General features: G+C 34.9%; 1 protein-coding gene across 2 annotated transcripts; it reads right to left on the bottom strand.

The window, feature by feature from the left end:
- Window positions 1-342: 342 nt before the first annotated feature.
- LOC139979921 (bombesin receptor subtype-3-like) lies at window positions 343-14,343 on the bottom strand. Of its 2 annotated transcripts, none has more exons than XM_071991149.1 (2): window positions 14,036-14,343; window positions 343-4,636 (listed from the first exon to the last, which is right to left on the bottom strand). In XM_071991149.1, exon 2 carries the CDS (start codon window positions 4,565-4,567, stop codon window positions 3,548-3,550), a length of 1,020 nt encoding a protein of 339 aa, XP_071847250.1. In that variant the 5' UTR covers window positions 4,568-4,636; window positions 14,036-14,343; the 3' UTR covers window positions 343-3,547. The 2 variants fall into 2 exon arrangements, with proteins under 2 accessions (XP_071847250.1, XP_071847251.1); XM_071991150.1 differs by having other exon boundaries at window positions 14,041-14,343.
- Window positions 14,344-15,189: the final 846 nt, after the last annotated feature.

Genomic DNA, 15,189 nt, shown 5'->3' with positions numbered 1-15,189 from the left:
TGGATTATGTTGGGAAATAAATTAACCGACCCCGTTTCATTCGGAAAATGTTGAAAACAAAAAAGGAATCCGATGTTGAAGCATGCATGGTTACAAATCATTCTTCTTATTGTTTCAAGTTACCAGGATATAATAGTATCTTCATATTGGTATATGCTTCTTTGTTTTACTTCGCTAATTTAAAACCTACGGGAATGGGATAGAAATTCGAACATTTATCTGAGATCAAAGGACGATGCTTTGTTGCTGCTTTGTTCTCTACATCCGGGGACCAACCTGTAGCAGGTATACCAAAAGGGTCAGCAAACAAGAGACTCGAAAACAAGAAAATTCAAAGAAAACTTCATAACAACTAGTATTTAATTTAGCGTATACTTTGGAACTTATATATATATACATGTGACATTTTGTATAACCATAAAATAAACACCATATTCTTATTTTCTTTTAAATTTGTTTGATACATGCTGATCCGATTAGGAGAAATGTTATTAACTTCCTACTGCCAATTTATATATACATAAACATTAAATATATACAAGGAAATTTAATTTCAGTTTTAAACTATGTTTTATAATACAGTTGGTTTAAATAATACAGTTACATTTATCTGTCTATCTATCTATATATCTATCTATATATATTTATAGTCGCATTGACTTCACTTGTCGCATTTTTTTTTGGGGGGGGGGGGGTCGCATTGACTTTACCGCCATGTTGACACTCTTCTCTATAAAATAGTTTCAATTCCTGCTACTCCTTGTCACTTTCGGTGATCATGCACTGAAGAAGAGCTAGTTTCTCTCGAAAGCTCTGCAAAACCATACATTGGCTGTTTTACCTCCAATCACTTACCTAATTTAATTATCGTATCTCACTCGAGATCCAGCCTTTCTCTAAATGCAGCATAGTTGATGTATCTTTGAACATCTTATTGGCTTTCTGCGGCTTATTGTAACATAGAATAATACCGTATGCCATAAAAGCAGTCGATTTTCCTTATCGTCGGTTACCATTATTTTCCATAGTCTTGTATTTGGCAACAAACACTACCTCCAGATTCATGGCACCGCAATGGGTATAAAATATGACACCGATTTTTGTCAACATATTCAGGAGAAACCTCGAGAAAGAATTTCCATCTCGACACAACTTGAAACTATACATGTGGTTATAAGTTTTATTGACGATATCTTCATGATACAGGACCCATGGTGAGGCAAATCTTAAAACTCTTCATTGATGACATAAACTCGTTTCATCACACAGTCAACTTTACTGCAGATTTTTTCTAGACACGACGTTCACTTCCTGGACACCACTGTGGCCCTACAAAATGGTTCACTCAAAACAGACTTGTTCGATAAACCACGAACAAGTACCTCTTACCAAGCAGATGCCATCCACGTCATTGTACCAACATACCTTCCACGCAGTCAAGCGTTGTGGATTGGACGCATGTATTTGCTCCTAGTCTGAAGTCTATTTGATTCTCGCACTAAATAACTGTTACAACAATTAACTCAACAGACAGTATTTTTGGGGTTCTATTAAAAATGCCTTCACAAAGGCCAAAAACAAACCAGCTCTGAACCATTGACGTAAAAAACAGTAATTATTAATTCATTATTCCCAGACAATGAGGTGAGTTCAGCTTGACAGGAAAATGACTGTTAGAGTTTAAACATGTATGGACGACCATTATTGAATTTTCTAGCAGAATTGTGGTCAATATTCTCTTTAGTGTAAATGGCATATACATACATACATATATCCATATAGGGGTCTGAATTACCCCTGCCCCCCCCCCCCCCCACACACACACAGAAGAAATAAACATTATGGATATGATATTGTGTAATTTGAGGCATGTTGAACGCGCGCGGAGCGCGCAAAAAACTTTGGTTATATTTTTCGGGCAAGTCGTTACAGCCCCCCCCCCCCCAATCAAATTGGGCTCCTACGCCTATGAATAAAAAAACAGAAAATGTTTATCGGTTCCGAAGCCATAACATATTCGTAGTGTGGTAAGCCATTTCATATTCATGAAACATGTGCATACCAAATTGAAGAGGATTCTGTATTGACTAATGCAGCAACATATGAAGGAAGGTCAGTTACGTTGACGAAATGTATTTAATGATTTCTATTTTAATGACATAGTACAAAAACAGATACATGCATGAATATTAATGAGGTCTAATTTTTTTTATCTCATAAGCATGTATCTATATACTGTATTATTGAAGTACATGTATAAAACTAATTTCAGAGATATCTGATTTAGAATTTGATGTTCACTGATAGATATTAATGATATGCACATAAAAACAACAAGGTTGATTGTATGAATGTATAGCGTGACAAACCTAATATGCCAAGGATGAAAATCATGGAACATCTGGTTCTTGTCTTGTGTTTAAATGCCATTTCTTGTAATTTGATGAATATTAATCACATAAAGTTGGAGACGTCATGAAAATGTGCTTATTATCTACCAACATCATCACCATACCAGTATGAACTAAATTTTACCTAAAGCCCCGCCCACTCATTAACATTCATGATATGGGAACCAAAAACAAGGGCACATCTACACATCATTGGGCGTATACCTACCAAGTATGATATTGATTCAACTTGTGTTTGTTGAGACATCGTGTTTACAACTGCTTTCGACGATTTCCAATTTAGCCTCATCCACTCATGAATATTAATGAGGTGTTAGTTGTTGTTGCAAAGAACATGGACTTACTATGTAGTTACATCACCATACCATCTATATGATCTAAATCGGACATACGGTTGAAGAGATATTGCAATTTTAAGAATTTTATGTTAAGTCCCGCCCACTTATTAATATTCATGATATGGGAACCACATCATGGGCATCTACCTACCAAGATTCAACTTATGGTTGTTGAGATATCGTGTTTACAATCTAGCCGTACACAAAGTTGGGCCATAACGCAGATTATAAGGAACTGAACATTTTGGACCCTCGCCACAAATTCGGAGAAAAAAAAAAGAAATTGCCGATATTTGTGCGGGATAAAGGGAAAAGGTACTTCAAAGTTGCAAAATATAGCAGCGTTTTGCAACTAATCATTTAAAAGATGTGGTAGGGAGATTTCTCCTCCCCGTTGAGTCTTTGCCCAGACCGCAACATCCACCACTGTAGAGTTGTCGAGATGATGAAGGTAAAAATTGGACTTACCAAGCAAAAATTGTAGAAATATTAGGGGTCTTGGAGTATATTATAAACAGACATATTTTATAAATATACACATATTATGAATATATACATATTAAAAATTTACACATTTTATTGTCCGTATTTATTTTGCCAACGTGAACAACAATTCTTTAATTTTAATTATATATATATATATATATCAGATATATTTATCAGAATACTATACCATCTACAACATTCGATGAATAGGAGACAGTGGTGGGGTGATAGGTGATGGTGACGTTGGAGGCGGCGGCGATGGTGGTAGGAAGGAGTATGGGATAGGTTTCTATATTAGAACTGTTAATTTAATTATTCACGCTCCGTTGTGTTATACAATGGCTTGAAGTAAGCGCTCGTTCTTGTCGGCATGGACTTCATCTGTGCCCCAGTGGAAGATTCCAATGGATTATTTTTACTTTCTTGGCAAAATATGCCGCATAATCGACGGAAACAACACGTTTGTGATATGTACCATCTGTATCTGGATCCCAAGATGTAAATCGATAATGGGTCAAGCATCGGATTTGCTAGAAGAAATAAGGTTTTCCAATCGTGAACAAATACTTGAAAGGGGGTACAAGATCCATCATCACTAAACAGGAAAATGAGCAAATCGAGGAAGAACGGTAACCAACAAATAGCAAAAATTATCACCAAAGAGAGTACAATTATAGCTACCCTGTTTCTCTGTTTCCCAACTTTTTTGTTGCTTTTAATGCTCTCCTGTACCGATGATTTATTGTACGTCAGTTTTCTTGCCATCCTAACGTAGAGTACCGAAATAGTAAATAGTGGTAAGACGTATAATAACAGAAAAGTCACCGGGATGATGTAGTAAAGGTGTCTGACTATAAGTTGATGATCGTCGTTGAATCTCACATAAAAGAAAAATGGAAATGCTGCGAAAAAGGACAAAATAACGATGAGGGTTATTTTGATCGAGTTGGTTTTGAGTGTTTGGTGTGCGTCCAGCGGTTTAGTAACCGCGATATGTCTATCGTAGCTCAACACCGTGAGCGAGAATATCGACAAAGCGCAGACAAATATCTGTATCGTGGTTATCGGATTCCATAATTGTTCTATCCGTATGTCAGGAAATAACTCCCAGGGAACCATGGTCAACAGGGTAGCCAGGTCGGCTATACATACTAAACACAAGATGGCATTGGAGAGATTTCTGAGTTGCTTGACGGTGAGAATTAGATAAATTATGCTTAAATTGGCCGGAACTCCTACGGCAAGGAATATGCACAAACATATTTGATAAGCGACCATAGATGACTTATCTGTACAGCCTAAATGTTCATCGGAGTTCGTAGTGGTTTCCATCTTTTATTCTGTTCGTTTTCCTTTTCGTCTGTAGAATCGATAACAAATGATGAATCCTTATCTCGCTACCTGTAAGAAGAATAGAATAAAGAAACAAAGTTTGGTAAAATGGTTATAATTTTGGATCGATGCATGGGTGGCGGAAGCCTGCGTTCAATGTGGCGGGGCAGGGGAGTGAGGGAGGGAGGGGGGACCTGGATACGCAGATTGACTTTGATTTGAGTTGGCAAACCGAAACGTTCTCCCCATCTTTCCGAAAAATTGGGTCTCCTATTTATTCCGTATACTATAAATTCCAGAATTTTTCAACAATAGGGCACATTTTAATTACGTTCTTTCAACAACAGGGAACTATTTTAATTACCAAGCTGGCACCTCTTATTTATGTAAGTGGGTACTTTGGGGTTAGTTTGCGGTCCCCACAAAACTGTATCTCTTATGCCTCCTCCCTTGTCCTGGCTCCATTGTCCCTGGATCGAGATGTACAGTATGGTCAGAAACTATCAGTTAATATTGATCAGCTTAAACATTTATGAGTTTAAATGAGTTTTTGAGAATTTGAGTTAGATAAAAAATAAATTATAATCATGTTTGATAATTAATACCCCAACAGCGTGTAGTTCATTAATTTCGAATACAAGGCAAGTTTAATTTCTAGTAATACAATACATGTCGCATCTAAACAAATCGCTTTTCATGTCACTAGGAATGGGCCTACTTCATTATATGAAAACTTTTATTATTATGAATGCTTGTTTGTCAAATTAATATTTCTTATAAAATGGAGGCGTATAGAGGGGTATTTTTTATTAGGATGGTAGGGGGGGGGGGTAAAATGTCATTGGCTGCATGGGATGGAGGGAACTCCAATGGGTCCAGTGACAGAGCCCAGGTTGGGTTCAGGGACGAAACCCCAGAAGCTGCAGTATTGCCATATCTTCTATATTCTTTGCATTATCGCTTTATTTCGAGTGAGAGCGTGGTGGCCAATTGGCTAAGGCGTCGGACTCGTGATCCAAGGATTACTGGTTCGATTCATGCCTAGTTCATTGCGTTGTGTCCTTTGGCAAGATGCTTTATCTCACTTGCCACTCTCCACCCAGGGGTTAAATGGGTACGTGTGAGGTAAACTTGTCATTGGGCGCAGTATATAACTGCTGCCGACTGGAGGGATTGTCTCTGGGACAGGTTATCATTGACCAGGGGTAATATATAACGTATGAGCGCTTTGAGACCTATCGCTGGTGTAAAGCGCTATATAAAAATCAAATATTATTATTATTATTATTATTTAGGATTTACGCTGACATGTCTTTGGCTTACATCATTGTAATAAATAGTTATGCAATAAATGTTTTCAGTTTTTTGTCAAAATCCTTTGCAGTTTTTCTTTTTGTCTTGTCTAACTGGTGACATCAGAATGTGTTTTTTGTAGTGGTTTGATCAGATTCATTATATAGCATTAGTTACCCTTGTTATGTTCACCGCCATATACATGCTTGGATGGTTTTTAATACGGAAGTGTTCAGCATAGGGCCTATAACAAAAGTTACAAAATATTGCAAACACAAAGTGTGATTTCAAGTTTATTCATAATACTCTTGAAATTCATTTCTAGTCAAGTCAAACCCTGAACCCACGAATTACCTTCATGCGAAATGGTTTTCCTTCGAACATATTCGCAGGTAACAACAGAGTTTTCTTTATTCGACAGTCAAAAACCTGTTTTTGACGGGACAGTGTCAAAAGCCTGTCGAAAATAGCTTTTCGACGTCGAAACCTGTCATCAACCGTCAACAATTTCAAGTCATGAAACCTGGCATTGGATATATTTTGACAGAACATGAATTGATTACCAACCTATAGTGTATAGTATAATAAAGCAATATATCACTTTCTAAACCATTGTATATAACAAATCATAAAAGATAATAGGCTATACTGGAAACATATTCTGGACATTTGTGTATTACAATAAAATCTTTATATTATATGGGATGAATAATTCGAGCTACAAAGAAATCACATGAAAACTTATTACTGAATTAAACCAAAGGGACAATTCTGTTTCAACACTGAGAGCACATATAGTTATGCATCATATATTTATCATAAATTGAGCCCAAAACAAATAAAACTAACAAGATTGGGTAAAATAATTGGTGTTCTCATGAGAAATGAGGGTCCCTGTCTTCTTGTTATCTTAATGACCTCGACAAAACAATTATCCACTTCCAGCAAAAACTATATTTTCTAACAAACTGTACCATATATAACTTCTTCAATGTGTGCTGGCTAAAATGGATTTAACATAATCAATGGCTCAAGTCAATGACTCGACACGAGTCAGAGAAATTCCTGCAAGTGACTCGACTCTGCCACGATATCAAGTGAGTTGTTGTAAGTCAAATAGACATATACAGTAATTAACTGCAATTGTTTTGATTGATTCAGGCATTGTAGTATAGGTCACATGTATGGGTCAAAGGGGTAATATTTTAAGAGTTTAAGTTAACAATAACACATATCACAGTTCTGATGTACAATTGTCCAATACCGATAAACTGAAATGTGTCGATAAATCCAATTCATGTCCCCCAACCTGACCCAATTCAGCTTTTATATAGCAGAACACTATATAGCTTTGAAGCTCAGTCATTTCCATGTCTGGTTCTCACTTTAGTATCATGGTTACTGCCAAAGCTGGAAAAAATGTGTTCTATGAAACAGATAGCGTTTAACTGAGTATAGTCAATAAATGAAACTTCACCTGGAAAGTTGGGAGGAAGTTAAAAACAAGAAATCAATGCTCGTTGCAAAAAAAAAGAGCTCTACTTATGATCAGAAGATAGGCACTGTGCAGCCATTTTTTCATAGTATACACAAGACGTCTGGGTAGGGCTTTTGAAGGCGTAAACTTGATAATTATTAATTCAAGCTTTTTTAAAAAATTTTTAGCAATGAGCAATGTTTTACATTTAAAAAAAAAACTTATAAGCATGGGAATTTTGTTCTTGTGACAACGAGGTTTCTGACATGTCGAAAAGGTGTTTTTGACAGCCGGAGAAAAGCATAGATGAAACCACACTCGTCGAATTCCTGTCCACCCTGCTCTGTTATCTGAGACAATCATTTCTTCTTAAGAAGTAATGGGATATCCCAGTGACACACAATGCGTCTCTTAAAGCTTCATTGTGCATTCCTGGCAAAATCTGGCAAAAATGTACATCGGCATGATTCTGTTATGTTGAATATTGATTCATTATAATGTGGAAAAGAAATAGTATACTCCTGGTGAATTCCCTTATTTCAATAGATTTGATTGAACTCAAGATATGGTTGACCTGTTGTAACCAACTTTGACTGGCTCAACCCTTAATTACTCCTTTGAGTGGATCACAGTTGGTGGTCTGTGTTGTCATAAAGGCAAACTTCTTCCAAAGCTTTTAATTAGTTTCCTATTATAGTGTTTGTGCTCATATTTTCTTGAAACCTGATACATTTGAAATGTTGATTAGCTGCAAGTGTTCTGAGTATTCGAATTGTAGCAATATGTATAATTCCTCTCTATGACTTAATGAGTTTAAGATAAAAACAAAAATCCTATTCTGTTGAATTGCAGTAACAACATCATTAACTCTTATGTTGCCAGATGCATTCACAACATACCCACCGACCTTGATACAAAGAAATCTTCGCTATAAAAGATATTTAAGGGGAAGTACTTTTCTTCTAGAAATGCAGATCACTTCCACTCTGAGTAAGTAAGCAATCAAGCTACAACCATTGTAACATCCCTATATACAAAAAGCGAACATCGATATATATATATATATATATATATATATATATATTTATATATATATATATATATATATATTTATATAAATATATATATATATATATATATATATATTGTCTTAAGTGTGAACGGTATTGTATACATTCATGGAGTAGGCATCTAGCAGCACCTGTTGTCAACAGTAGTTACTGTACTATAGCTATGAGTATTGGCTCTGTCAACTTATCAGATCAATTTCTGTGTTAGATATAATATTGACTTTGAAGTTTTGTTTTGCAGAACTGAGTTGTTCATAGCTTCGTTTCGATGAACTAAAAAAAACACAATCATATTGGAGTACAGTTTATCGTGACCTACCTAGTCCAGACGCTCGTCTATCACGTGATCACGAGCAAGTGTCAGTGTCAGGTCGTGACGATTAGGTTATGCTTTCCTTGTGTGACGTCAGAAAAGTTATTTATTATCTCCATTGTTATGACCTCATTCCATTCGCTATTGTTGATTTGTCGATGAAACCTACTGGGGCGTATTGCCAAGTTGACACTATTCAAAATTAGTCTAGACGCTTCAAAAGAAAGCAATGAATGGGGTTGTCTAAAAATGCGGTTACATTTATAATACCAAACACCCCGCCTTACCTTTTGAAATGGTGAAAACAAGTAAACCGTTATGATTTTATTCAACAACACTCAACCAAGCTTCCAGTCAGGGACGTTAGTAACAGGGGGTGTGGGTTGCCTACCGCCCCCCTCCCCAAAAAAAACCTCGCCCTTGCGTCCTGATTACTGCAACTCGCTGCTTTTTGGTGCACCACAATGGACTTTTAATAGGCTGCAACGTGTCCAACAACACGACACGTATAATCACCAGAACTTCACATTTCTCTCACATCACACCTGTCTTAAGAGATCTTCACTGGCTGCCTGTTCACCGTCGTGTCGTGTTCAAACTATTATTACATGCATATAAATCAATTCATTTTCAAGCACCTCAAAACTTAACTGATATGCTAACTGTGTACAACTACAAGCCTAACAGAACATTGAGATCGGCCAATACCCTTACACTAGTGGTCCCCAGAGTAAGGACTGCTACATACGGCGACAGACAATTTAACTTTGCAGCTAGCAAGCTATGGAATGCACTGCCAAATAATATCCGTGATGCTAAAACATTAGCCACTTTTAAGAAATTACTCACTTTTTCTTTTTAGGAATTTCACTGTAAATCTATATTGTTTTTAAAAAATTTCCCTAGTATATATATATTTTTTTATATTAATATTTATGCTGCGTCCATTATATTTTTCGTATTCATATTTTAAGGGTTTTGTCATTTTGTTACTTAAAATTACCTTAAAACTCATTTTTTCTTTTTAGGAATTTCACTGTAAATCTATATTGTTTTTAAAAATTTTCCTTAATATATATATATTTTTTATATTAATATTTAAGCTGCGTCCATTTTATTTTTCATATTCATATTTTAAGGGTTTTGTCATTTTGTTGTCATTGTAAAGCGCTCTTGAACATGCTTAAGCATGAAAAGAGCGCTATATATATCTGGTAAATAATAATAATAATAATCTCCCTACATGAAATATTATAATTCAGGAGATGACATACTGTACTTCATGTGAGGACGTGTGTGTGTGTGTTTGTACACGTATTGCTCATCTTTTCAAACAGCTGATACACACAGAGAACACAGTCACTCAGTCCTGTAAATCTTTTAGTTTTGTGCCACAGTTAAAACTGGTTCGTGATGATAAATCGGTAGCAGGTGATATTAGGATTACAGTTAGACCTGAGGGTATGGATAATTCCAACAATTGCATAAGTATGGTTAGAAGGTTGCATGCAATTATTAGACAGTTCTTCCTGTGATGCTAAGCAACATGCTACCAACTTATCAGCACGAGTCCAGCCTTTTAACTTTAAGATTTACAGTAGTTACCGTACTGTAATCTCTGCAGTGTGAATCAGGTGTTTCGAAGGTCCCCAGCCAAGTTAACTTTTGAACAATTGTTTAGTGTCCTCTCTCAAGCATGTTGCATTATGTTCATAATAGACGCGTACGTAAACATGAACTTTGATACAGTCAAATTTTCGGATGTTTCGCTGTTGTAGGCTTATATTATGTTTAGGCCTATCATCCTTTATAGCATATTATGTATAGACTTACATACATAATCTATTTGTCAGGAGTTCAATCAAACAGCTTCAGGTATAAATTTAATTGCTTATTACTTCTCGTACCTCGTTCACATATGTTTACAATTTGAATGCCAATTGAGACTAACATAAAATAATACGTAGGCGTCTTCGCGAATCGACGCACGTACACAAACATTGGTTTCAATTCAGCCGTACGTAAACTTCCCAACACATAGCAGAAGGCAAAGGGGTTGACCGCGCTTAATTAATACTCCACACTGCAGAAACCTTTGGTTTGCCTAATATGTTACAGCAATAAGGTTGTTCCATTCTTCAAGCACATGAGGTCAACAAAGCTTGGTTTAAATTTATTGTTAAATTCTTTACATAATATTAATCAAATACACAGGTTGTAATTAACCTCGTTCAAGTCCGGATAACATATAACGCGTGTCTGCAGCACAATTCCAATACTGTTTTAGCAGTTCTTCAAACTACAACAAACGGTGAAGTGCATCAACTTGAATGGTTTGGCTGTCATGTATACGGGAGCGTGGAAGGAACATGTCAATTGCAGTTTTCATGAGAAGCAACAATTCGTCAAAATGACAAGAAGACAAGAATCTTACATTTTGTCGACCAATACCAAACCTTCAAAATTACCAAAAGCAAAAATAAAAATTATGGCGCGAGAAAGCGGAATATATTACGCACAAATATATATATGCTGTACTTGCGAAATATATACATGGTTAACTTCAAAAATACATTTTAGACATATTTGTATATATGTTTATAATAATATATTATCTAACAATAAGTATTCTGTAAAGATATATATACTTACACAAAAAAATATATGTTTCTATGCCAAAGATATATATATTCTCTAAGAGAAAAAATATATATGAGAGAAATATATATATATTATCTAAGAGAAAAAATATATATATTCTAAGAGAAAAATATATATATATTATCTAAGAGAAAAAATATATATTCTCTAAGAGAAAAAAAATATATATTCTCTAAGAGAAAAATATATATATTCTCTAAGAGAAAAAATATATATATTCTCTAAGAGCAAAAATATATATATTCTCTAAGAGAAAAATATATATTCGCTAAGAGAAAAATATATATATTCTCTAAAAAATATACAATTAAGTGAAATGCGCCCTGCACCACTGACGTGACAGTTTACCTGCCTTACAGATTTCAATAGGCACTTGCAGTAGATCGCAGGAAATTTGAGCTGTGCAAATGACTTTCCCACGTTCGTTTCCTTTGCAAGGTTTGGCAAACTGCTTACGTAACACACCGACTAACGTTCCAAACTAATAACCTTGAAATGTGAAGAAGTGAGCAGTTAGCTAGTTTTCCTGTACAATAGGCCTATATATTTTTTCTGTCTCAGAATTTATATATTTTGTTAAAGAAAAATATTTTTCTGTCAGAGAATATATATGTTTTGGTACTTTGTACAGCATATATATATTTTTCGACCAGAATATATTTTTTCACACAGAATAGAATTTTGTTGTTAGAGAATATATATATTTTTCGTACACACAATAAAAATATATTTTTGCACAGAATATAATTTTTCCTGTAAAATATATATTTTTTCTGTCTCAGAATTTATATATTTTGTTAGAGAAAAATATTTTTCTGTCAGAGAATATATATGTTTTTTAGCAAGATATATATATATATATATTGAAAGAAAATATATATTTTTCTCTTAGAGAATATATATTTATATTATAAATGCTTTTGTGTCAGAGAATATATTTTTGCAGAATATATATAAATATGTCTAAAATGTATTTTTGAAGTAAACCATGTACGTATTTTGCAAGTAAAGCATATATATTGTTGTACATAATATATTCCGCTTTCTCGCGCCATACTTTTTGCTGTAATGCATTTTCCCGTCATAATGACAATATCTGAAATATTACGTTTTTACTACATCGTACCAACTAATCAAAGTGACAAATATGTGAACAATGACGTTTGATCGAGAAGCTTTATAAGTCGTCAAAATGTCAACAATTGGAAAATTGACGTTTTGTCCAGAGGTATTAACTCGTTAAAATGACCAAAATCGGAAAATTGACGTATTGGCAAGATGCATTTCGACAAAACATTATTTTTTTCTTCAGATTTTGGATATTTTGACGATTTGCTATGATCTCGTCAAAGTGTGAATTTTCATATTTAATAAAATAACTGCTGATTATTATTATTATTATTATTATTATTATTATCATTATTATAATTATTATTAAAGTGACAGTGCTTGGTTCGAAGATAATTTTGTAAACATAGAATAAATCTATAAATGAACCTCCTCTAACTGTCGAGTTCTATCATTCCCGTGACATGAGGACACATTCACTATAAACATTTCCTTTCACCTACATGTAAACATTCTGATAACTGCTCATAAATACGTCACGTCTTTAAATCATGGCTCTGGGGTACTTCTTTAATTGAGTTCCATTGTTAAGATGGTCTTCAAATGATAGATTTGGCCAGAGAACCTCATCACGAGGCCTCCCCTTGTAAAAGGTTTCAGTTGCAAAGTTTTATCATGATAAGAGAACATCATTTGATGTGTTTATGTCTAAGTTTAAAGTTTAAAATGTTTCATATACAAACAAATTCCACACGTTGTAGTGGAGATATTCTGTTCTTGAAGAGCTACGAAAGTTAACTTAGATAATTTTACTCACAATGGCGTTTTTTTCCCCCCGCCAACAAACATGGTAGCAAAAACATAACGCTGGGTTGCATATACAGAGCTAGTAGGCAAAGTTATTTATACACACAGTAACTACATGAAAGTGTACACAGTTATAACAGGTTTGTTTTCCTTTAATATAATATAACTCAACAAACATGACTCGCAAAGACATAACGCTGGATTGCATATACAGTGCTAAAACTAGGCAAAGTTATTTATACACAAAGTACCTATATGAAAGTGTGCACTGTTATAACAGGTTTGATTTCTTTTAACATAACACAACTCAACGTACATGATAACAAAGACATAACGCTGGATTGCATATACAGTGCTAGTAGTCAAAGTTAGCTATACACACACAGTAACTATATATATGAAAGTGTGCACAGGATGATTTTGCTTTAACATAACATAACTTAACACACATGACAGCAGAAACATAAAAATGGATTGCATATACAGAGCTAGTAGGCAAAATTATTTATACACACAGTTACTGTTACCTATATGAAAGTATGCACACTTATAACAGGTTTGATTTCTTTTAACATAACACAACTCAACACACATGATAGCAGAAACATAATGCTGGATTGCATATACAGTGCTAAAACTAGTCAGTTATTTCACTGTAACTTTATGAAGATGATAACTTCAAACATACGATAACCTACCAACTGATCAATCGGTTTTTAATTGAAATGTTATTTACTCTAATTCAGCTGGTCGTAAATTTATAATAGAACATTTCTTACCTTACTTCAAAAACACTACAGAATTTCCTCCAGCAGATTGTAGTTAAAATTCAATCGTAGACGTCCGCCCGTATCTCTTTGAATATATATATGAATATTTGTTTTCATGCAAAAAAGCACGATTCGTAGAAATATGAGTCCGACGTATATTAAAAAGTCGATAGCATATAGTATAGTTATACTTCTGTTACATAGTAATACCTCTGTGTGTTAACATGAAAACGACTTTAAGTATACCCTTCATACAATTTATAGTCATTTAGCAAACAATAGTTGCTGAGCCACAGTATTTGAAACTAGAATGAACTAATGACGGATATGTTTGACGGTTTTAACTCTCCGCGCCGCTCAGTACATTCGTGAACGTCAATTCAGTATTTACCCTAGATCGTTTTCTACGCAATGATTTGATGGAACGTTTTGCTCACGGACCAATCACAGAGCAGTGTCGTATGACGTTCGGGTAGTGGATTTGTTAACATTTACTGCTTCAGCTTTGTTATCGGCAATGTTAGCGTTGTAGTCGACGAGTTCAATACCGTACCATGAAAACCATACATATACAACCACAGCTTACAGTCTTTTAATTGTTTCTATTTATGAAAGGTCCTATTTACCTTCACAATATATATAAAACATGCCTGGATCAGGGAATGTTTGTTCAGTATGAAGATGATGATGATGATAGTTATTCAATCTTTACAGTGTACAAAGTTCTCTATTCCCGTACTGGTACTCGACTCCGTACTCCGGACTTTGTACTCGTACTCAAGACTTAGTGCTCGTCACGGGACTAAGATTCGTACACGGGACTTTGAACTCGTAGTCGAGACATAGTACTCGTACACGGGACTTTGTACTCGTACTTGAGACTTTGTAATCGTACTCGGGACTTTGTACTCAAACTCGGGACTTTGTACTCGTATTCGGGACTTTGTACTCGTACTGGAGATTTAGTACTCGTAGTCGGGACTAAGTACTCGTCACAGGACTTTGTACTCGTACTCGGGACTTTGTACTCGTATTCGGGACTTTGTACTTATCACGGGACTAAGATTTCGTACACGGGACTTAGTACTCATACTCGAGACTCATTACTCGTACACGTGACTTTGAATTCGTACTTGGGATTTTGTACTCGTAGTTGGGACTTT

This window comes from Apostichopus japonicus, chromosome 14 (assembly GCF_037975245.1).
Source record: "Apostichopus japonicus isolate 1M-3 chromosome 14, ASM3797524v1, whole genome shotgun sequence".
NCBI lineage: Eukaryota > Metazoa > Echinodermata > Holothuroidea > Aspidochirotida > Stichopodidae > Apostichopus > Apostichopus japonicus.
Note: the sequence above shows the minus strand (reverse complement) of the source record. Positions and strands in the feature narration are given on the sequence as shown.